Raw genomic sequence first — 23,939 nt, 5'->3', positions numbered from 1 at the left:
TTGCACAGACATGCACACACACACACACACACACACACACACACACACACACACACACACACACACACACACACACACATGCACACACACACACACACACACACACACACACACACACACACACACACACACACACACACACACACACACATACTCATACAAACACACATGCACATGCACATACATGCATACATACACTCACCCACTCACATACCTACTTACACATATAAACTTTACTTAGGCTGCAGGAAACTTAATGTATCCTGTAATAAATCAGACCAGAACTCCTAGCAACAAAACCACATTCCTAGTCAGTGAAACTGAGGTAACTTACACTAGTTTGCTAATGCATAACTCGTTATGTGTATCAAATGGTGTTGCTATAAATCTTTCACTAAGAATTTGGTCACATTCAGTGTAGTTACAAATAATTTTACTCGTATACATAGTAAGAAATGCTGTATAACCTGAAGCACTTCCAAAGTACCAAAATATCAGTCCTCTGAAGAGCCAAATAATTCTATGCCACAGGACTACATTGTCCTTTCTTCGTTCTGTTAAGTCTGGGTCAGAGGACTATGTTGTTCTTTCCTAGTGCTGTTCATATTTATTAAACACTACCATAAAAAAGTCTATATCGCAAAACCAGTCCAGTACACAAGTATCTCCTTACTCCAAACCAGAGCACAGGATCCTGGACCATTAAACTACCCACTAATGGTATTCAGAAATCATAACAAATGGTCAGAAGATGGAATATGTTTTAATGTTAAGCAGTGCTTTGTCTAAAGTACTATACTACAACAAACAAATAGCTAGAAATGTCTAGGTCAGCTTGCTTTAGTCACTGAATATTTTATGTTTTCATAAATGCTGGAAAGTTAAGTGTGCACTTCAGGAATTCTCTTTTAAGTTTAAGTTTAAGGAAGTACAAAATTAAAAGTCTTAGTGTTGTGTGTAAATCATTATAGCTGAATATTCTCTCTGTAGCTTCCCTCTCTCAGGCATGGCTATCATTTGGCAGTGTCACAAGTGGACAGATGCCAGGGAAATTAGCAAATGTTGTTCATTAAGCTTGCCTCAAAGTCTACCACAAGCCCCGATGTGGCTGATATTTGACAGTTACAAATCGGATATGCAAAGACTAGTGGTGCGTATTAGTCTGGAATGGCTGCGGTGAGAGATGAGAAAGTAACGTGATGGGACTGACATGTAAATGATGAACGGGACGGGGCAGGACAGAGAGCACAATATTCAGGCAGGGTCCAGCAGCTGAGCACATGATTTAAAATATAACTAATGACCACGTGCACCAACCAAGAAGAGCACTGCAATTACAGAACAAATGTCATAGGACATTACTTCACACAGCAGGGATCAGCGGCATGTCAGATTGCTGCCAATGTCCGACATTTCAGAAAGCACTAGAGATTTGTGCAGTGAATAGAATTTCTTCATCACTGTGAGGGTTATGAATCTGGTAATATATCCAGGATTTAGTTCAGCAAATAGTTATAATACAGGACTGTCACTTGTGTGCAAAGTTTTGGCAAATCTAAATAGACCCAAACTAATTCCTGATAATACATCAGCTTGGATTAGAAAATCAAATGAATATTGCAGCTTGCATATCGTCACCCAATTAGAAGTTTTTGCAACAAGAAATAAAATAGTGCCTGCAAAACTCAAGCTTTGTCTTATACATCTCATATTTTCCTTAAATTATAAGAAAACAGCTCCATTTAAACATTAATTCAACTGGATCTAAAATGAAACTTGAAAAATTAAAGAAAGAAAGAAAGAAAAAAAAATGAAAAAAAAAAAAACTTACCTGGGCAGGTGGCAGTGTTATTACAAATCCGTGTTTCCCTCAATGGACCACTACAAAGAGTACCATAGGGAGATGATACACAAGAACGTGTCCGCACCTGCCACCCCTGTCCACATGTCAGAGAACAGACACTCCACTGGGTCCACTCCTCTGCGGCTGGATCTCCTAAAACACAGTGGAGAACATAATTTCTATGTAAAATGGCAGCTAAGGATAATACTCTACATTATAGACCAAGCTGAAGAGAAACATTAACTTCGCATTGTGATGTGCATGCTGTGAAATACACCCTGAGCCAGTATGCCGCTGCATTTGCAGAAAGGGGACTAGTGTTAGGCATGTATATGTTGTTAATCAGGCCAGCCTTTGTCACTTTGTTTGTTTCTATTTTTTTTTTATTTTTTTGGAAAAATCTATGCTTCCTAAATTCTACAACTATCAGATCAAATGCATGTTTTATCCCTAAGTGATTGTATCATGCATTTCCCTCTTAAAGTATCATGCTATACAAAATGTATAGCATTCTATACGAGTACCATCTCGCATCTCCCTGGAAAATAGCCCATGCTTAATGGGACTTACTAGGTCAAGAAAAGTATAATAAGAATTAGGTGCTTAATAAAGTAATCGCCACAAAAAGTATTACAAATTTTGCTTCAGATGTACAGAACTGCAGTTAGAAAATTATGGACGAACATTTTGAAATTAATGTTTTATGTGACGAGTAAGTCTCTTTTGCCCTCAGTATTGTGGAACTGATCACCTTACACTGCTTAATATAATCACTTTCAAGATTAGAAAGATCACCGTTACCTGAGGGCTGGTAAATATCTAGCTCTGTCACAAAATCAAGTATCGGTCCTTTCCTTTCTTTGCTGAATTAGCGCAAAATAATTATTTTAAAAACAGTGCTTTAATTAGTGAGGTTTTCAGCACGTGTTTCAGCAGAGTAAATGACACCCTAAGAATGGAGGAAGTGATTTTTTTAAACTCTACCAAACCTATAAGAGATGGTGCTTTAATAAGTATGACTTTACCTCTGATGTATCAACACAGTAAATTTCATGTATCTGGGAGTGATTTTATAAATGCTGTCAAAAACACAAAGACAGTGCATAATGTGTATTGTTCAAACAAGTCTTTCTGTTTCAGCAGAGTAAATAATACACTAAGAATGGAGTGGTGAGGTTGATGATGTGTAACACATTGAAAAATACAGAGAAAATTAACACTTGTCAGTGCTATTACTAATTCAGTAATGTAGTTTGAGTTAACATACTAATTCAGTAATAATAACATTAAAGGAGTTTCTTCACAAGACTATAGTTCAGCTTTAAAAACTGTGAGTAGCTACATCTAACAGGATCACTGAAATTAAGCAAACATTTTGTCCTTGCAGAGCATTATGGTTATGAGCTGTTAACAAGCTGCTTCCTGTAGACCAGGGTTTGATTCCCTTAGCCTCCATTTGCCTGCTGTTTGACTATGAGCAGGAGCTTGGGCTATGCTCCTCAATGGTCTCCCTGATTGCATGCCTAGTGAAGTACAGCTGTGTAAGTAATGTTATCATAGCTGTAGACACTTGATTGCAACACTGCTGCAGTAGCCTAAGCTATATGGGATGATCTGCAAGAACCGTCCCCCTCTCGGGTCTATATCGTAAAAGTGAATTCTTAGGTTGTCGAATACGGCATGATCAACACCTAATAAGTGAACCATGAGTACACCAAATGCTGGAAACCGTGAAATTCAAAATCCCGATTCGGCATAGTGGGCCTTTCTGCTGTGTAGCTCCGTAAGGTAAGTGTGCGATAGTTACAGACCTTAGGGTTTGGGTGCGGGTTAAGGTAAGTGCATAGATAGCAATGTATGTAAGGGTTAGAAGTAGGGTTTGGTTAATTGTATGTGTGTGGATTATTTATTTTGTTTGGGTATAGCTTATTAAGGTAAGTGTGCAATAGTTATAGACCTTAGGGTTAGGGTGCAGGTTAAGCTAAGTGCATAGAAAGTAATATATGTAAGGGTTAGTGTAGGTTTTAGAAGTAGGGTTTAGGTTAGTGTATGTATGTGGTTTATTTATTTTGTTTGGGTGGGTAATATGTAGTGATTGGTGTAGTGGGAAGTGTGTTTTGTTTTCGCTAGTGGGTGGAATGGTGTTGGCCAAGTAAAAGTGTTCGGTGATGTATTTTTCTGCGTTGTGAGGTTTCACTGACTTGTGCATTCACTAAATAGGTGTAAGTCATGTTGTATTCGACAACCTAGGCATTTGCGCATATAATATAGACCCCCCCCCTCCACCATCCCACCACCAAAGCTTTAGGGCACCTTATGCATGCCATAGCTACTGACCTGTGCAAGGACTGCTGGGATTAAATAGTAGCTACTGCACCATGAATTTAGAGCTTTCTTGCCACTCTCCAAAAAAAAAAAATAAGACACGCTGGCTAAAAGTAAGTAAAATCAAGGGACTGGAGGGTCGGACTGGCTACTGCTTCAGTGATCTATTCAAACAAGTACTGTTATCATAACTTCTACTTACATAACTGTACGTTGTTCAACATTAGATCACTGCTGAAGTAGCCTAAGCTAAGTGGGATGAATACCAAAGCTTAGCAGGTAAGGGAGATAGAAGATGGACAACAATCCAGGAGACCCTGTGCAATAGCTGTAGCAAATCCCAATCTATATATAGAGAAGGAATCTAGTTCATAATATTTGGTAAAGTGTGAAGAGATGACCAAATAGCTACCTCTTGCAAATTTCTCAAGTCCACTCCCTTCCAAAATGTTGCAGAATAAACCATAGCCCTGGTAGAATGGTTCACAGGTTCATAGGTAGGTACTGGGCTATCTGCCCGAAGGCATATATTAGCCCAGCCACATTGTGCGGTATTCACTGCCCCTTTGGTTAGTTCCCTAGGCCCTTGATCTAGCAGCTAGTACCCTTGGCCCCTATCTAGTACAGCTGTTGGTATGATCCTTGGTGTGAACTTTCTGTTACCCATCCACTTGTCAAGGTTCCTCTTGAAGAGTGATAGTGAGGGGCTCTGTCTTATGTAGATTGGGACCTTGTTCCATAGCAAGGGAAGTCTTTGCAAAGGGACTCTATCCCTCCAGGATGTTCATTGTTGTGCTGAGGTTTATATTCCTACAGCGTGTAGCTCGAGTAGATTTTGTTTTGCTAAGATGGAGCATGTTCATCAGTTCTGGTTTGGACATGGCTCTGTATGTTAGACAGAGATTGCCTCTGTGAAGGTGGTATGCAACAGAGAAAAGCCTTAGTTTTTTCAATCGTGCTGCATAGGGCAACTGTTTGAGGCCAATAATCCTCTTAGTGAGGTACCTCTGTGGTCTCTCCAGCTGCTGGAGATGCCTAGCCAGGTACATTCCAATTGGTGCATTGTACTCAATAATGTGTCTGATGAGGGAAGAGTAGAGGGACACCATTACATCCTTAGATCTTGATGCGAACCCTTTCGTGATCAGATGGGTCACATAGAAGGATTTTCTAACCACCTTGGCAACATGGTTATCAAAGGAAAGCTGACTATCTACTTGGGTCCCTAGGTCCCTTATTACTTCTTCAGATTTCAGGGGGTTACCTCCTATGTGGTAGTTCGCAGGTACTCTGTTTTTTCCAAAGGGGATTACTACACATTTTTTAGCATTTAGCTTGAGACCATGGCTTTGACACCATGCATCATTCTCATTAAGGCCCTTCTGGAGGATATCCATGTCGGCCGGAGACTCTATTATAGCACCCAGTTTGCAGTCATCTGCAAACTTGGTCAGCCACAGCCCTTCAGTGCTTGCCTGTACTTCTGAGAAGTATATGCCAAACAGGAGGGGCCCCAAGACAGAGACCTGAGGCACACCGCTCGTTACTGATCTGGATTCAGACATAGATCCCGCTACTCTTATTTTGTGGGATCTGTCTGAGAGCCAGTTTGCGATCCATCTTGTGACGTAAGGGTTTATGCACAGGTTGGTGAGTTTATCAATAATACTCGAATGGGGAATGGTGTCAAATGCTTTAGCAAGGTCAAGGTAAGCCGTGTGTACCTCCTTTCCCTTGTCTATAGCCTGAGTAACTGTCTCAAAGAAGTCCACCAGGTTCAGGAGGCATGATCTGCCCTTCTCGAAGCCGAACTGTGTGGGGTCAAGTGTTTGGAGGTTCCCAATCTCTCCATTTATGAGTTCCATAATGATTCGCTCCATTGCCTTACAGATCAGACTGGCCCACCCTTGTGCAGCGGAACCACCGTTGCTGTGCACCATTCTATGGGCACATATCCTGTCGAGAGGCTGAGACTGGACAGGGTATTCAGATGCAGGCAGTGTTTTTAGCTTTAGATAGAGCCTTATTAACCAACGTATCAGAAAATGTCTGCTTATGGTAAGAATAACAAAAGCTTATGGCCTGGGACAACCATTTTGAAATTGTCAGTTTTGTTCCTGCTTGTCCCTTTATTCTATCTTAATAGGAAACAAACAGCTGATAAGCAATCCCAAAGGATGTGGTTCTGACAATATAGTATCAGAGTTGCCTGTGGGCACCCATAACATGCAGAATGCCCACTCTCTCTGTGTATATATATATATATATATATATATATATATATATATATATATATATATATATCAAATCTTTTTCTCTAGAAAGAAAACAAGGAAGTCAATGGCTTGGTTCAGAGTAAACTCAAAAATGATGTTAGACATTAAGGGTGGGTTAATTATCAAGGTAACTCCCTCTTTATGAATGATGAGATAGGGATGACACACCATTAGCACCTGCAACTCAGACACTCTTCTGGCAACAGTGTTTTCCAGGAAAAGAATTTCAATTCAGCTTCATGTGCTGGTCATACCTCTCTCTCATCTGTCCAGATTTTCACAGAATGTCCAGATTTTTGCCTTATATTTTTGGTCTGTTCTTCATAAAGTTTCATTTTTTCTGGCAAATAATTGAAGATTGAAGTCACTAAATAATATTAAATAATGGCAACCATTTGAGTTTCTGACTTCTTATCCTTCAGAAAATACGTAATAATGCAAAACCTGTTATTGTAACAAATTTATAAGTTTATAGGAACACTATTTAAAATCTGCCCCTAGTTTTGGGCCTTCAACCCTCCATTATTTCTGGTTTTGTCTAGATTTCTTGCACTGAAAATTTCAAAGATATGGCCCTAGTTCAAAATGAGACAGTATAAGTCTCTCTAGCAAAAAGCTAGGATCCAAAGAAGGATCCACCAGTTTAACAAGAAGATATACATTTAAAACCTCTTTCAAAAACTGTTTCACCTCAGGCAAAGTAGAAGTCTTAATAGAAGATAAGAAAAGGTCAGCAGATAATAACAAACACAAACACTGAGTTGCTCACACTCCAGTCCTGACTAAACCCACCTTTCTTTCTTCCCTTCTGTTTTTCCTCCAATAAAATTATCTCTGTCACCCTGACTCTTTCATCTTTCTTATCCCTGTTTCTCTTTCATCCCTACTACTGCTCCTCCAACTAATGTACATCCATAATCCTCTCCTACTAATACCACCCCTTACCCACCTCATCATCTTACCTACCTACCGCTATCTCAACCTCTCCATTATCAAAACTTTTTCTATTCTTGATTATTTCTGCTTATGCCCTTCCTCCTCCTCCTCCGCCGCCATTTTCTGTTCTTGCTCTAGTGACATCCTACAGCATTAATATTAGTGCACATATTTGACAAAAGGAGGCACTGCCAGCCCAGCTAGCTGGAATTTGGTAAATAATTATATGTCACTGGTGAATATCGAAATGATTTATACAAGATGCTTTTGTTACAAATGTATTAGAACTGTATGTCATGTGTATATCAAACTGCTTGTACAAATGTTTGCGTTGAAAAGGTATTTATATACTGCTATGTTTAAAATGTAACCACACTGTGCCCTACTGGAAAAGAACAGAAATGTACCTGCACTATTGTAACTGTTTAAATGTATAGGTTAACAGAGAAAACTGGAGGGTTAACCTCAGTCCAGTAAACTTTAGAAAAATATCTGAAATTAAATTACTTTATAAGATGCAAAAAAAGAATGGGCTGCCATGGTGGTGGAGTGGTTAGCACTGCCGCCTCAAAGCAAGAGGCTCTCCGGTTCAATCCTTGGCTAGGGTGTCTTCTGTGTGGAGTCTGCATGTCCTCCCTGTGGTTGTGTGGGTTTCCTCCAGGTGCTCTGGTTTCTTCCTATATCCCAAAGACATGCTGTAGGTGGATTGGATACTCTAAATTGGCCCTAGGTGTGAGTGTGTGTGTGTGTGTGTGTGTGTGTGTGTGTGTGTGTGTGTGTGTGTGTGTGTGTGTGTGTGTGTGTGTGTGTGCCTTCTGTGGAAGGTTGGGCACTGGGCTGGCAACTCGACACCATAAAACTCCACTGCCAATCATGAGTGGACAGGTGATACGCTGTGGTGACCCCTAACCGGGAAAAGCCAGAAGAAGATAAGATGCAAAAAAGAGGCTATCTCTCAAGTTTTCAATGCAGCTAGAGACACAAGGTCTGTACTAGGAAGCTTTCTGTATTGTCCTTGGAATGAAGTAATTGCTACTTCTGAAGCATAGCATGATGGGATACAATTGTTTTATGACTTCCAGCATCTGCCAAAGATCTGAAGAAAAGCCCTTGCCTGTATATCTTTACAGGTAGATGCTAAATGCTGCCAACCTCTGATATATATTATGATTTTTTAATCTTTGCATTTAATAAAGACAGGCTGTTGCCATGGAGCTGCTTTACCTTGCCTTTGGATGGGTTGCTTTGTTCCTGAGTTTTCTTAGTTTGCAGTGTGTTTGGCATCATAAATATGTATTTTATGTGGAGCTTTTCTTCCCAGGCCTCACTGAAAAGTAGGACTTGTGCCCAATTGATAAATAAACAAATATTTAAGAAGCGGAGGCATCTGAGCCTGAAACAGTCCCAGTGCTTATCTCAGCACCAAATAGAAAATCTTCTCCACTTCCCACAATAGGATTTTCTAGTAGCAGGCCGCTTATCCTCTTTTAATGCCTGCTGCATGTCTTCAGAACAAAAGTGTCTGAAAAGGAGTTAAAATGCTATAATCCAGGCACTCACTTGAGGGAACTGAAGGTTGGATTGCATCAAATAACCCATGTCCTGTATAAGTAAGTCCATTCTGTGAGGAAATTTGTGGTAAATGCACTTGATCATTTTTAAAACAAGGGAGAAGCATGTGTGTCTTGGCCAAAACAGAGTCCATTTGGTTGTTTAAAAAAATTCTGATTTTAAGATGAAAGAGTGGGAAGATAAAGTGGAACATTTCTATCCAGGGAAAATAAAACACATCTGTCTTCCAGGATCTGAGTGGACAGCAATCTGGATTAGAATGTCTCTAGTTGTCTTTTGTGGATGGAGGCAAGCAGATCTACTTGGATAGTTTTTCACAGAAGGAGATATGCCTGGAAGACCTCTAGGTGCAACATCCATTTGTGAGGGTCTGTCCTTATCTTACTCACTTCATATACTACTACAGTGTTCTTTAACATAATGTACCTAGCTTGGAGGTATAAATTGATCTGAGCTGCTAGATCCCAAGCTACCATAGCAAGCCTGCAGAGAGGATAAGAGCCTGATTCTCTTTTTTGTTTAAATACCACATAATTGTGGTATTGTGTTTGATAATCTGTAAACCAAACCCAGAACCCAAAGATAGTTCATAACCGAAGACCATAGATTACAGCCATGATTTCTTTGATATGTACATGTTTCAGCCTGTTCTGCTCATTCCATTATTTTTGACCTTTAACCTCTTTGCACATGACTCCCCAGGTGAAGCCTGAGACATCTGCTATCACCAATGTGCAGATACTTTTAGGGAGAAAAAAGAAGACCACCAAAGCAGTTCTCTTTTCACCAACCACCATATGGAAAGCTACAAACACAGGGGATATAGTTGTTGAGTCCAGAATGATTTGAGAGGTTACTGAATTTTCCTCATATGAAGTCTAGCCGAAAGAACCATAAGAGTAGTAGGAGGCCATTATCCCTAGAAGTCTGAGATAATCCCTGGCAGACATCTGTGTCAGGTTGGAAAACCTCAGGAAGTGGGTCCTGCAACTGACCACCTTGTTCTGAAGAAGAAAACACAACATTAGTTATTAGTTATCCAAAAGGCATCCTAGAAACACTGTCCCATAGGAAGGAGTGAGAAAAGATTTCTCCCAGTTCAGATGAAATCCCAGGCCAAGTAACAGGTTTATTATCCAGGTCAGGAACTTCTGACAATCCTCAAAAGAATCTGCCATTTTCATGCAATTGTTTAGGTATGGAAAGATGTGAATCCCTGCAACTTGCAGTGGACAATCACCAGGTCCAGGCACTTTGTGAATATGTGGAGCAGTAGATAGCACAAAGGGGAAGACAGAAAACTGAAACTGTGAATCAGAGACAGAAAAATGCAAAAAGCATCTGCACTTTCAAGGACTGGAATATGAAGATAGGTGACTTTTAAATTTAATGTTACTAGAAAACTGCCAGAAAAAAGCAAGTCGCAACAAAGGGTGAAGAGGTGGCATTTTGAATTTGGGAACTTTGATGTAAAGGTTTTGGAAAGAAAGGTGTAGAACCATTCTCCATGACCCTTCCATCTTGAGTACAAAAAACATCCTGGAATAAAAACCTGTTCCTATCATGTCCAAGGGTACAGATTCTATTCCTCTCTGAGACAACATGTAGTATAGAATGGGAGGGAAAAGCAGGGTCTGACTGGAAGAATTTGGCGGAATCTCCTGGAATGGGGGAAAAATCCCATTGCCAGTTGTAACCCTTCTGAATGATTCTCAGCACCCATGAAACTGAGGTAATTTGGCATTAGAGAAACAGAGAGACAGAGCGAGACAGAAAAGGGGGTAGACTGACAGTATGGTTGACAACCCTATCAGAATGGATAGGGAGAAAACTGACGAGGACCGTAGTCTGACATTTTAGCTTGTTTGAGGCTGTCTGAGCAAGTTCCTTCATTTCTACAGCTGCCCTGCCAATGCCTTTGCAATTTTGCTTAACTTGCTTGTATGGAAAGTTTCATTTTGTGCTTTGAAAGAGGAAATTGCAGAAGGAGAAAAACATTCTGAAATTCATCTGAAAGGAGGTCTGAAAATACTGGGAGTCTCATTTAATTGACTTTCTACTTTTCTCAAACTTTTTGAAAACTTCTACATAAGAGGGGCCAAACAAAATTTCTCTATCCAAAGAAGTATTAAGAATGCTGGCTTCAACAGAGTTTGGATTATTCTGAGAATGTATTTAAGAATATCTCATTACAGAACCAATAGCAGCCACTCTGAATACCACACCCACACCATCATATGCGCATTTCAGAGTGCATTTTGTAACCTGTGATATTGTAGGTAACATGAAATTCTGATAAGCTTTAGCCTCTGACAAAGGAAGCTCCAAGACTAACAAGTGTCAAAAGAGGCTAGCAGACATCGAGGCATATGAGCTTGACAATTACAGCTCAGGACACAAAGGTGGAAGAAGCATAAACGTTCCTTCAATTTGTCAAAAGGCAGAGGATTAGACACTGAAATGTGTCAGCTGAGACTGCTTTACCCAAAGACGTTTCATCTGGATCTACCATATGATTAGCAAAGAGGTATCTATGTGTCTCAAGAACCTTATACAAAGTATCTGACTATTTAGGGAAAGGACCCAGAGTGTCAGGTGAGTCATTTGCAGCTAAAATAGCATATTCCAAGACTCCTTCTTAAAAATCCAAAGAAGAAATAGAAGGAAGAAACAAAATATTGTTGTGGAAAGTAATCTTCAATGAGGAACATGAACAGGTTGAGGAAAGTTTTCCTGTAATAATTCATAATATCTCAGCTGAGATTTCAGAATTTCCATCTGATCCCATTGAAACATGTCCTTCCATTTTGGTAATGGTATAAGAAAAAGACAGCACTTCCATAGTGGAATCTGAAGAGTATCTGCCTTCAAAGTCAGATTCCCCATCATCATGAGTGTCTCACTCCCAATTCCAAGCCTTCATGTGAAAATCAGTATCTGAGAATGGAGAAAAGGCCACATCTCCTTTTCACGGGGGGGGGGGGGGTCAGTATTGAATGACTGAAAAGTCTTGCAGAATCCCTTAGCAAAATGCAGCCAATCCTCTTCAGAAAAGGAAGGAGAAATATGCCTTGTCTTCTGTTTCCTCTTCCTAGGGGAACCTGCAGAGAGGGAGTGACTGGTCTGTTTTCTAGGCAAGATGTTCCTCAGAAAATCTGAATAGAAGAATATTTGCTTGTCTCTTCCCCTATGCCAGCAAAAGTGCTTCCTCCTTACCCAACACTGGTAACTGAACAACCACTGAGGATGTGTCAGACAGTCAATCCTTAATGGCTTCCTGAGGAGCAACACCGCTCAGAGCAAGAGAAGAATTGGTTTGAGGAACAACTCAATACCACAGTGGAATCACTCTCCGGCAGCTGAGGCACAGAATCAGACTAAACACTGAAGCGTCCCTAATACTGTCCCTTTTTTTTTGCAGATTGGAGAGGGATTAAATGATTTATTGAGACCTGGGTCTATCTTCTAGCGAAAATTGTAGATCCAGATAAGGTTATATAAAGGTACCACATACTGCACTACTAAGCAAAAACATTACAGGTTTCCATACAAAATTCCACCACAGGAAAGTCCAAAACAGCCCAAAAAAATATCTGCCAAAAGAAATGTGGTAGGTGTACTGTGAAATACAAAATAAATCAATGTTCGGGTTACAAAACAAATCAATGTCCAGGTAAAGGAAAACAGGAAATCAATGCACCGTTGCATGCTGGGAATCCTATAATGACTATACTGATACCTCTTTACCACAAATAGAAACATGCTTCTCAGAAAACTAAGAAACTGAATGAAAAATAAATTACTGTTGTGTAAGATAATCCCTAATAGAGAATTTATCTGCAAAACTAGGAAAAGGATAGCCATTGGTTGGCCACCAATGCACTGTAATTGTTCATTCATCAGTGGCAAGAAAGTTCCAGATTCTTGGTGCTGAAGCTACTATTTAACCCCCCATTTGCTACTTTTGCAGGTCAGTAGCTCTGGCATGTAGAAGGTGCTCTAAGGCTTTCTAGGTATACCAGTGGTGGGAGGAGTGGGAGAGAACTGAACTTTGGTGGATCGCCTAATAGAGCTTAGGCTACTGCAGCAGTGATCTTCTGAAGGACATCTAACTCTGAACCATTAAAAGTTTGGGTTTAAAGTACTCAGAATTATACACTCTACAAAATTGTATTTACAAAGGTAAAAATCCATTCTTCTTATTTTAACAGACATTCTCAACATTTCCACCATATTTTCACCCTAGTGATTTAATGACCCTGTCTGACAAATTAAAGTAATTAAACTTTTTTTATATCTCATCCTGAAGGTAGTTTTGCACAGCAAAAACAAAATGTCATTCCTGACTGTGGAATGAAAATCATATCGGACTAGCTATAAAAAAGAGCAGCTGCTGCATTTAAAAGATGGTTAAAAAACACGGCTTCTACACAAATCTGAGGTGAAAAACGTGAGCAGAAGCAGACTTATCGGGCTACATTTAACTTAAGGAATACAATAAAACAGTAGATTTCTAAAATTTCCCATACATGTTCAGTTTATTAATGTGAAGATCCTACATGCCCTTGTACTAAGCAGGGTCATATCATATTCAGAAGGTTGTTCTGCACAAACAGGTAGTATCCTTTGTCACTAGAGGAGCCATGTGTTCACCTACATGCAAACAATGCTAAATGGCACAGCCCCGGAAAACTCTAAAGAAATCTGTGGTTTGTAAGACAGTGAGTGAGGGGGATGCTTTAAGAATAAAATTATCAGGATTATGGTGGTAATAAACACTATAGAGAGTCACAGAGAAGCAAAGTATTATAAAAATAAAATGGACCACAGTAATAGGTACATTTATTTTATCATTTAATTGAGTTGGTTACAATTACAAAATGGGCAAAAGGAAACCATGGGCATTGGAACCCTTGATCCTTTGTATTAAACTGTCAGACAAGGCCTGGTCTGTTGTGAAGTACAGACAATACCAAGTGAGGTACTGAGGTGTGTGTGTGGCTGAGTGTAGAAATGGCTGGTTCTCAGTATTCAGCCAGGAGCAGTATGAGGTTGAAACATGGGGTGACTGTCTACAGTGTGGCAGTTAGTTGATTTTGGGGGTCTACTTTAATTAAACAAAAGCAGAATCCATTGAATATGAATCCGTCGACACATAAACAGCAAAACGCGATAATGTCAAACACGCAAAACCGTGAAATGTAAACATCGAAACAGCAATAGTCGGCCAACCCCACCTCCCATAACATACTATCTACGCAAACACAACAACAAAAAACACATACATACACTAACCAAAACCCTACTACTAACCCTAAATTAAAGCACTAAAACCCCACTTGTAACCCTACACTAAACCTCACATACACAACTATCTATGCACTACCCTTAACCCCTCCCTAACCATAAGGTCCGTAACTACCGCAAACTAAACCTACAGAACTATACCCACACAAAGTAAATATTCCACACACATACACTTAACAAAACCTTACACTAAACCTTACATACATTACCTATCTATGCACTTACCTTAACCCGAACCCTAACCCTAAGGTCCGTAACTATCACACACTTACCTTATGGAGCTATACTGCAGATGGGCCAACTATGACAATTTAACATTTCCGATTTCGCTATTTAGTGTGTTCAATGTTTCCACGTTTTGCTGTTTATGTGTCGACGGATTCGTATTCGACAGATTCCACTTTCGTTTAATTAAAGTAGACCCGATTTTGGGTGTTATGTATCAACATGTTGGGGTAAATGAACTTATAATGAGGTGGACACCGCAAACTTCTCTTGAACTGAGCACCCTGTCCCTGTGAACCAATGTATGTACACAGAGGATCCAAGCTAACCACCTCTTTTTGAAACAGAAAATAGGATTGTGTACCGCTGTGTTTGTCCACAACCACACTCAATGAACCCCTTTGTATCCCTTTGTATCTTCTACAGGGATATGTACACGGTGTGCCATGCTTACAGTAATTACAGAAGGCTCCTCATTCCTTGTCTGTTCCTTCTGCATTTTTGGATTCATATTTTGTTACAACGACTGCATGATGTTTCATAACCCCAAGATATAATATTTCCCTATATTACTTTTGTATGCCTATGTCGATGTCTTCTGAGCTCAGCGTCTCTCTACAAGCTGTTTCACCAATGCAGGCAATGCAATGCATGCCCCAAACTGTGTACTTGTCAATTATGGTTATTTATTTATTTTATTTATTTAATTTATTTTATATTTGTTAACCGGGAAAGTCCGACTTGGAACGAGCAAATTTTCAGTGGAAGCCTGGGGAGAAACGCTCCAGACACATGTCTTTATAACGTGGGAGGAAACCAGAGCACCCAGAGGAAACCCACACAAACACAGGGAGGATATGCAGATTCCGCACAGAAGGCACCCCAGCCGAGAATCGAACCAGAGAACCTCTTACTGTGAGGCAACAATGTTACCGCTGCACCACTGCGCTGGTTATGGCATGGAAACTCTGGGTTCCTCTGATTGCTTTAGTGGAGAGAGTCACTAATTCATTTGAACTTATGTAGTGCTACATGTAGCATGGACATATAAAGGAAATCTCATTTGTCCATAACTATTATTTAATATGTACACAGTGCTAATTTTATTATTCTTGCACTGATCTTTACTGAAATGCTTGTGTGATTTTCTTTTTAAACTTGTATTGACAGTATTGAATACTTCTATGTACAGAATAACTGGATGATGTGTATTCTGCATCTTACTATATGTATACTGTTGTGCTATCTAATTATTGTATTTTGGTTATATTTCTGTGGAGATTTTCTCCCTGATCCTTCACTGAAAATGGGCTTCTGGCCGAGTCGGACTTTCCCGGTAAACAAATTTAAATAAATAAATATTTAGTATAACGGAGTAGTGTGCTCCATCTCACATTCGAACATCATGTGACAGCAGTGGTCAGAAGAGCCTTTTACTTGGTTCATCTCATAAGTAAAGGGATTGCATCCAGAAAAAAAGGTGGGTTATTAGCTCTCTGTACTCCTCCCTCATTAGACCCATAATTGAGTATAACATCCCATTTGGTATGTACCTCTCCAAACACCTGCACCAAATGGAAAGGCCACAGAAATACCTGACAAAGAGAATCCATGGCCTCCAACACCTGTCCAATGCAGACAGGTTCAAATCACTATCACTTTACTCTGTATCATGCAGATTGCTCAGAGATGATCTGTGTCTCACCTACAAGGCAATATTGGACCCTGGCCTACTAGAAATGCTCCATATCCATAAGTCAGCTCTTCACGCATTACCCACTTGATAGGCCTAAATATAACATGCAACATCAACAAAACCTGCTGGAGAGATAGGTTTGTCTCCCAGAGGCTGCCCCATCTCTGGAATAGACTTCCCATACATGTCAAACAGAGTACCTCAGTGACCCTCTTCAAGCACAACCTTGATGAGTGGATGGGAAACCACAGATTTGTCACAGGGGTTCCACTTTTGTCTCTCATTGACAGGGGTGACAGGTGCTGACTGAGGTTTCTTTTTGGGTATAAACTCTTGGCTAGGTTTATCCTAATAACCTCTTATGATCCTATGATCCTATATTGACATTGAAAGACTGACCTTTGATATATAATATGCCTACTGTTGTTATGTGTTTTAGCCTAAGGCCATAACACCTAGGCAATAGCTTCATTGAAAGAAACAAAGACTTGCATGTTTTATCAACACAGCTTATTCATGATAGGAAGTATAGGTTCATAGGTTCATAGGTAGGTACTATGCTATTGGCCCCAGGGCCTATATAAGCCTAGTCAAATGGTACCCTGGCTTTTGCCACCCAAGAAAATTACTTTCCTGTGCCCCTGTCAAGCACAGCCACAGAAGTGATTCCCGGGGTGAATTTCCTATCTCCCATCCAATCATCAAGATTTTTCTTGAAGAGTGCTAATGAGGAGCTTTTCTTGATATAGATAGGTAGTTTATTCCAGAGTATGGGAAGCTCTGGGACAGGAATCTATCCCTCCAGCATGTTCTCTTTACTGTGGTGACAAGGTTTAGGTCCCTAGAGCATGTAGCTCGGAGGAATTGGGCTTTCTTTACATGGAGCATGTCCAACAGCTCTGGGTTTGACATAGCTTTGTATGTTAGGCAGAGATCGCCTTTGAGTAGGCAATATGCGACAGAGTAAAGCTGGAGTTTTTTGAGACGGTCTCTGTAGAGCATCTGTTTGAGGCCGGTAATCCTCTTTGTGAGGTATTTCTGTGGTCTTTCCAGTTGTTGTAGATGTTTTATAAGGTACATACCAAAAGGGGCGTTGTACTCTATAATGGGCCTAATGAGTGATGAGCAGAGGGGAACAATGACCTCTTTTTTCCTGGATGAGAAACCTTTTGTGATGAGGTGTGCCACGTAGAAGGATTTCCTGACTACTGTGACAATGTGATTATCAAAGGAGAGACTACTGTCCACCTATGTCCCAAGGTCTCTTATCACACTTTTGGTGTTAAGTAGACTACTGCCTATGTGGTAGTTCATGGGTACAGAGTTTTTACCAAAAGGGATGAGAATGCACTTTTTTGGCATTGAGCTTGAAGCCATGGCTTTGACATCAGGCACTTGTCTCAGTGAGGCCCTTTTGTAGGATGTCCACATCGTTTTTTTACTTACTAATTTTTACTTTCAAACTGTGAGAGTGGAACTTGGTATTGTGTTCACAAAAGTATTTGAATTAAACATATTAACCAGAACATCCACAGTACAGTAACATGAAGCTCAGGGCCTCACCTACGGTGGGGGTGAACTCAAGTTGTTACATGGCATGATCTGCATTTACGTGGGCATAAGTGCATGGGAGATATTACAGTCTCTTAAATGAAAGACTGAAATAATTAAGTTTCTTCTTTTGTTACAAAAATGTTAGCTTGTATAAGCTTGACTATGGTGCAAGTTGACCTAGCTACAGCTCTGTTTAAGTTGTTTATGTCTACAGAATACGCATTTACACACTTTCCAGAAGTATACACGAATTAACTGTCATGTGGGTTATTTTCTCTTCTAGCTCTAAGAAGGGGACCTTTTTAGATTTTTATGATGTCATATAGATTTATGCTGTTATTTTAGTAGCAGAGCTATAACAGGGCAGTTTGGTGACCAAGATGACATATCCATTTTGCTTCCTTTTCCAACACCCTAGCATTAAGCCATCCTGCATCCTGGATCCATCACCCAGACTTGGCCACAGTTTGCTGTGAGGGAAAGGTTAGTTTGCTTTTTATTTGTTGTATTTTGTATTACTTTATTGCCTTTTTCTTTTTGCATACTGTGATTTGTTTTCTTTACACTGTGTTTTACTTGTATTCTGCTTTTGACTGCATATTACAACTTGAAAATAGACCACAGCTCTTTCTCTTGTGAGTCAGACAGAAATGAGTACAGGTCAATTAGGGAGTCACACATAACTTACAACAGGTCAGTTAAGGTTAATCATCTGTGAACTGAGGGTGTGGAGCTAGGAACTAAACCTTCTATTTAAGGGGTAAAAATAAAACATTTCAGAGCTTTACTGGAAAGGCTCACTCAGACTCTGCTACAGTTTGCAGTGAGGGAAAGGTTAGTTTGCTTTTTATTTGTTATATTTTGTATTACTTTATTGCCTTTTTCTATTTTGTATACTGTGATTTGTTTTCTTTACACTGTTTTACCTGTATTCTGCTTTTAACTGCATATTAAAACTTGAAAAAAGACCACAGCTCTGTCTCTTGTGAGTCACACAGAATTCTTCCCACCATCCCACTCTGTTGCTGTTGTGTTCTTAAACACAACTGTCTTTCTAGTTGCCTACCCCTTATGTTAACTTGATCACATATCTCCTTCCCTACACCCTTTCACTGGCTGTTGTAAGCACAAATTATCATTTTGTGAAATCACTCCCCTTCAACTATTTAAATTTATTGACGATCCCACTGTATTCCATACAGCCAGAAACAAAAATGTCCACCCCCTTTCAATCTTTTGTGCTCTTTTAAAATTAGTGGTGCTCCACTTAGCTAAAACATAAAGTTACCCCACTTCCATCTCTAACTACTTAGTGCGCACTGCAGTGTTTATATTAACCCTTTTTTCATCTTACCTTTAAACATCTATTGCAAGAGCATCAGTTATTGGAGAGCCCACATTCTGTCTGTCAGTAGTCATCTTATGAATAGTGCTTCTGTTTTCTCCTGATGAGAAAAGGAGCATAGGGACATTGTTTCCTGGAGACTATTGATCACCAGAAAGCCAAATAGCTGCTTCATAGGTGATAGCTTGCAATGTGTGCTTATATTCTGCTCCTGATGAGAGTAGGAGCAGAGTGCATTGATTCCTAACTGTTTCTGGTTGAACAGTGAGTGTCTGTTCTTAGCTGTCCTGATTGGTCTGGTTGCTATTAAAGGCATCTGCCAAAAAAAGGTTACAACATGCCTATAGACCTTGCATCATCTGATACAATACAGTGGATCACCAAACAGGCTGTGGCCTGTTTCTCGTCTTGCTTTGGTGCCAACATTTTGTTTCTGGTAACAGAAGAAGCAAAGAAGCAAAAAGCATGAGGCTGTGGTGAGACCAACCCTAGTAGTAGCCAGGCAGTAGCCATTCATGCAACTCCCCTTTTTTCATCATTTTTGACAAGCAAACTCTTTGTTTTCAGTAAGCACTGTTTGCCTAAATACTTCATCCTTAAATTTTCAGGATCTACGTATTAGCTTCCTCAAGTGTTTGGTCATGCCTTGTACTGACTCAGACACCTTGAGTCACACTTTTCCCGTAAAAGCACAATTGACATTTCTTCAATACCTAGTTGCACACAGGACAACTAGTTTGCAGTGACAAGCATTGTCACCAGAGTTGCAAACCAAATACTCCTGACATTGCTTTATATTTTCACTCCAGCTATCTAATCAAAAAAGGGTCTCTTGCCATGGTTATGAACTTTCCCACTGTCTCTGTTACCAGCTTGGTGGATATGGGCATCCTGAGGCAAGTAGAAATTGCCTCATGTTTACTGACAGCCAGTTAATTCTCAAACAAACTGATATGATATGTGAGAGATGTATTTAAACAATGTCACTGGATGCAAAGCGCTCACATAAAAGTACTCCCAATGTCAATAAGTGTGTCAGTAGTACACACTTTGCACACATCACGCACAATTCAAAGCAGGCATATATACCCATATATGCTGAGGCACTTAAATGTAAGCTTTCTAAACCACAAAGACCTCCTAGACCTCCTAGACAAAGTACATGTAACAAATACCCTCAGCAGCCCCAAATGCACTCTTTCAAAACAACACCCACATCAACACATAGAGCCACGTCTCATGGAGCCTCTGCTTCTAAGCCCATAAGGCAAGCCACCACACAATCCAACATTCTGGTCATTGGTGACTCCATCATGAGACACACTGATGTCCCTCTCACCAGGATGAGTAAAAAGAAAGTCACAGTCAGTTGCTTATCAGAGGCTAGAACCCGCCATATTATGCAAGCACTCAGGTAATTGGACCACAAGTACCAGTATGCCTCAGTCATAGTCCATGTGGGAGTAAATGATCTGAGATATACCTCCCTGGAATATATGAAGAGAGACATGATAGAGCTGTCAGAATATGTGTCCACAAGCCTAGCATTGAGCAGCATTTTACCTTCTCCAAGGAAGATACAACAATATGAACAAAAGATGATTGACTTTAAAAACTGGCTTAGTTTCTGGTATCATTCTAAGGGGGTGCAAAATTTGTCAGCTTGGAAGGAGATGGTCAACAGATCACTCTGCACCTCTCCGCTGTAGGCTTTCGAATATTAGCTAAAACATTGTCTCTCCATAGTCCATTTTTTTGGCAATGCTAAACTGAAAGTACTTCTGACATAGCAAATCAAAACCAAGAAATTCTAAAGGTATTACTGCTCAGTGCTAGGAGACTAAACAAAAAACTTCATTCCCTAGAAGCTCTTTTCACCCTATAGAATGCTGATGTCTGTGCGGTCACTGAGACATGGTTTAAAGCAGCAGAGAGCACACCAACCAGTGCAAGGTTATAATGCCTTCTACACATTTAGACCAGTTACTATACAGACAGAGACTAAAGGTGGAGGTGTCTCTGTTTACATCAAAAAGAAATATACATCAAGGCTGGTCAAACAGGACAATGCACTTGAGCTGTTCCATGTTCAAATCACTATAGGCAAATCCAATATCACTTCTTTGCCAGCTATAGGTCCCCCTATATGACCCAGGAAAACCATACCAAGTATTTAAACTTATTAGAAACACTAACCATCCAACAAATACCATATTCATGGGAGAATTTAATTACCCCACGATTAACTGGGAATACTATATGACATGAAATGTGCAGGCACAGAGATTCCTGGATTTTGTAAACAAAGTACCTGAGCCAGTTAGTTAATACCCTAACCAGGGATGCAGCCATACTGGATCTGCTCCTCACTAATAAGGGAGAGTGCTGCACACCCCTTACTGTAATGTTTTGGTTCCTTATTATATGATCAAAGATGCATTCTTTCGAATGTGTCTTGATCGAACTTGAAAGCATGAAACAGCAAAATACCGAAACGGCATATAAGCGAATTCTTTCCCTGGGAAAGAAATCACTTGGCCACCTTTATTATTTTGCCATTTTCATCACTGTAGTGTGATCTCAGATTTGATATATTTAAGTAGGGGGGGTGTGAGGGGCAAAGCCCCCCACTTTATGTAATGTTTTAAAGTTTTTTGTTTATTTTTTTCTTTTTTGGAACAGTGACTTTTTTTCCCTGGGAAAAAAATCACTGTTCTAACTGTTCGGGATTGTAAGCTTTCACTTACATGGGGTTGATAAATCAGTGTTCGCTTTTTTAAGCATTTGCTGATTTAATACAGACCCAATGTCTTCATTGGTAAGGTCAGACCACAAAATGCCCTCCTTTGAAGTAAAAATAAAACCTGTATCCCCAGCTAAACCTGGAATTTTCAAGAACTACTCTAAGACTAATCTCCTGCTATTAAGTGATAACCTGGCAAAATTTCAAGCCACCATAAACCCTGAGAACACTGCTGTCTATGCAGAACTTTTCACCGAAACCCTGTACAGTCATGTTAATTACTGCATAGAGGCAACTGTACCTACCAGGATGAAATACAGAATTAACTCAAAAAACAAGCCCCCCTGGTGGAATCACAAAATCAATAGGCTGTATAACAGGAGGAAGAAAATCATGGCAAAAATTAGGAGGTGCAGCACCCAGCAGGATAAAAGCACTCTCATCAAACTAAACAAATAACTCAGAGGACAAATAATGCCTACCAAAGCCAAATTTGAAGTAAATCTGGCCTCCCAGGCCAAGGACAGCCACAAGGCATTCTTTACCTATGTCCAAATCCTCAAAAGCAAAACAAAATTGTGTGCAGATCTCACTGTAAATGGAGCCACCAATACTGAGCCAGAAGGCATAGCAAACCTATGGGCTGATAAATTCAGCTCCAACTTTGCTTCTCTCTCTCCCTCAACCTTCCCTCAGGAAATACCATCTAATATAACCCCCCCCCCCTGCTATTACTAGGGAATAGGTCCTTAACGCTCTCTTGAAGGCCAAGAACACTGCATCAGTGGGCCCAGACAATATCCCAGGATGCCTTCTAAATAGCATGAAACATGACCTATTAGGCCCTCTGGAATTGCTAGTTAATTATAGACTACAAACAGGCTTTATGTCGCATGAATGGAGAATAGCAACAGTCATCCCTCTGCATAAAGGTGGGCCATCAACAGATCCTGGAAACTATAGACCCATAAGTCTCACTAGCCACATATGCAAAGCCATGGAAAAAATTATCATGAAAATGATCAATAGTGATACAGGAAACCTCCAGACACCGGAACCAACTCAATCTGGTTTCGTCAAGGGCAGATCATGCCTACTCAATGTGGTGGACTTCTTTGAGAAGGTCACCACAGCAATGGATGAGAGCAAAGTGGTTCACACTGCCTACCTTGACCTGGCCAAGGCATTTGACACAATACCCCACTCAGGGGTTGTTGACAAACTCAAAAGGTTAGGTACAAACTCATATGTCACCCAGTGGACAGCCAACGGGCTCACAGACAGGACCCAGGAAGTTAGAATTTGGGAGTCCACCTCTGCAAAGAAGTCAGTCACAAGTTGGGTCCCTCAGGGGCAGTCTTTAGACTGCTCCTTTTTGGCATTTACTTCTCTGAAGTCAAAGCCAATGTCAGTGGTCTCTGGCTGACTAAATTTGCAGATAATTGCAAATTTGGAGATGTCATTGAATCTCACACTGATACAAATATTCTCTAGGAAGGGCTGACACAGAAAAAAAACTGATGTCAGAGCCATGGACTAAAACTAAATGCCAAGAAATGCATGATAGAAAACTTTGGGAAGTCATCCACCCCTGGTAACTATTATATTGACAACACACCCCTTAGAGTTGACCCAGTAGTCAGGGACTTAGGGACATGCATAGATAGTAATCCAGCCTTTGACCACCATGTGTCTACAGTAGTGAGGGAATCCTTCTATGTTGCACAACTTATAAACAAAGGTATGGCATCTAAGTCCAAGGAAGTCATTGTTCCACTGAATTTGTCATCCATCAGACCTATCATTGAGTACAATGCCCCCTTTGGTATGTGCCTGTTTAGGTACATACCAAAGGGGGCATTGAGTACAATGCCCCCTTTGTTATGTAGCTAAACAGGCATATTCAACAATTGGAATGCCCACAGAGGTTCCTCACTAAAAGAATACAGGGTTTAAAAAAATGTCATATGCACACTGTTTCAAGGCTCTATCCCTGTATGCTGTCTCCTACACCCTTTTGAGGGCAGATCTATGCCTGACATACAGGACATTGTTGGACACCACTCTGATGGACCTCCTGCATATCCGCAAAACAAACAGCACCGGAATTACCCATT

The 23,939-nt window shown here is 40.2% G+C and overlaps 1 protein-coding gene across 6 annotated transcripts in view; it reads right to left on the bottom strand.

Annotated features, from left to right (window-relative positions):
* The window catches only part of ADGRB2 (adhesion G protein-coupled receptor B2), a 5,411,420-nt gene that overhangs the window by 3,204,949 nt on the left and 2,182,532 nt on the right, over nt 1-23,939 (bottom strand). For 5 of the 6 annotated variants that reach the window (XM_044082710.1, XM_044082742.1, XM_044082734.1 and 2 more), the window contains one exon: nt 1,832-1,996. The exons of the other annotated variant lie outside the window; for it this stretch is intronic. In XM_044082710.1, the coding sequence (XP_043938645.1) occupies nt 1,832-1,996 (165 nt within the window). The remainder of the gene's footprint in view (nt 1-1,831; nt 1,997-23,939) is intronic. 6 annotated transcript variants of the gene reach the window in all.

Source organism: Protopterus annectens, chromosome 1.part1, assembly GCF_019279795.1.
Source record: "Protopterus annectens isolate FY-2018-M chromosome 1.part1, PAN1.0, whole genome shotgun sequence".
Taxonomy (NCBI): Eukaryota; Metazoa; Chordata; order Ceratodontiformes; family Protopteridae; genus Protopterus; species Protopterus annectens.
This window is presented reverse-complemented; position numbering and strand designations above follow the sequence as displayed.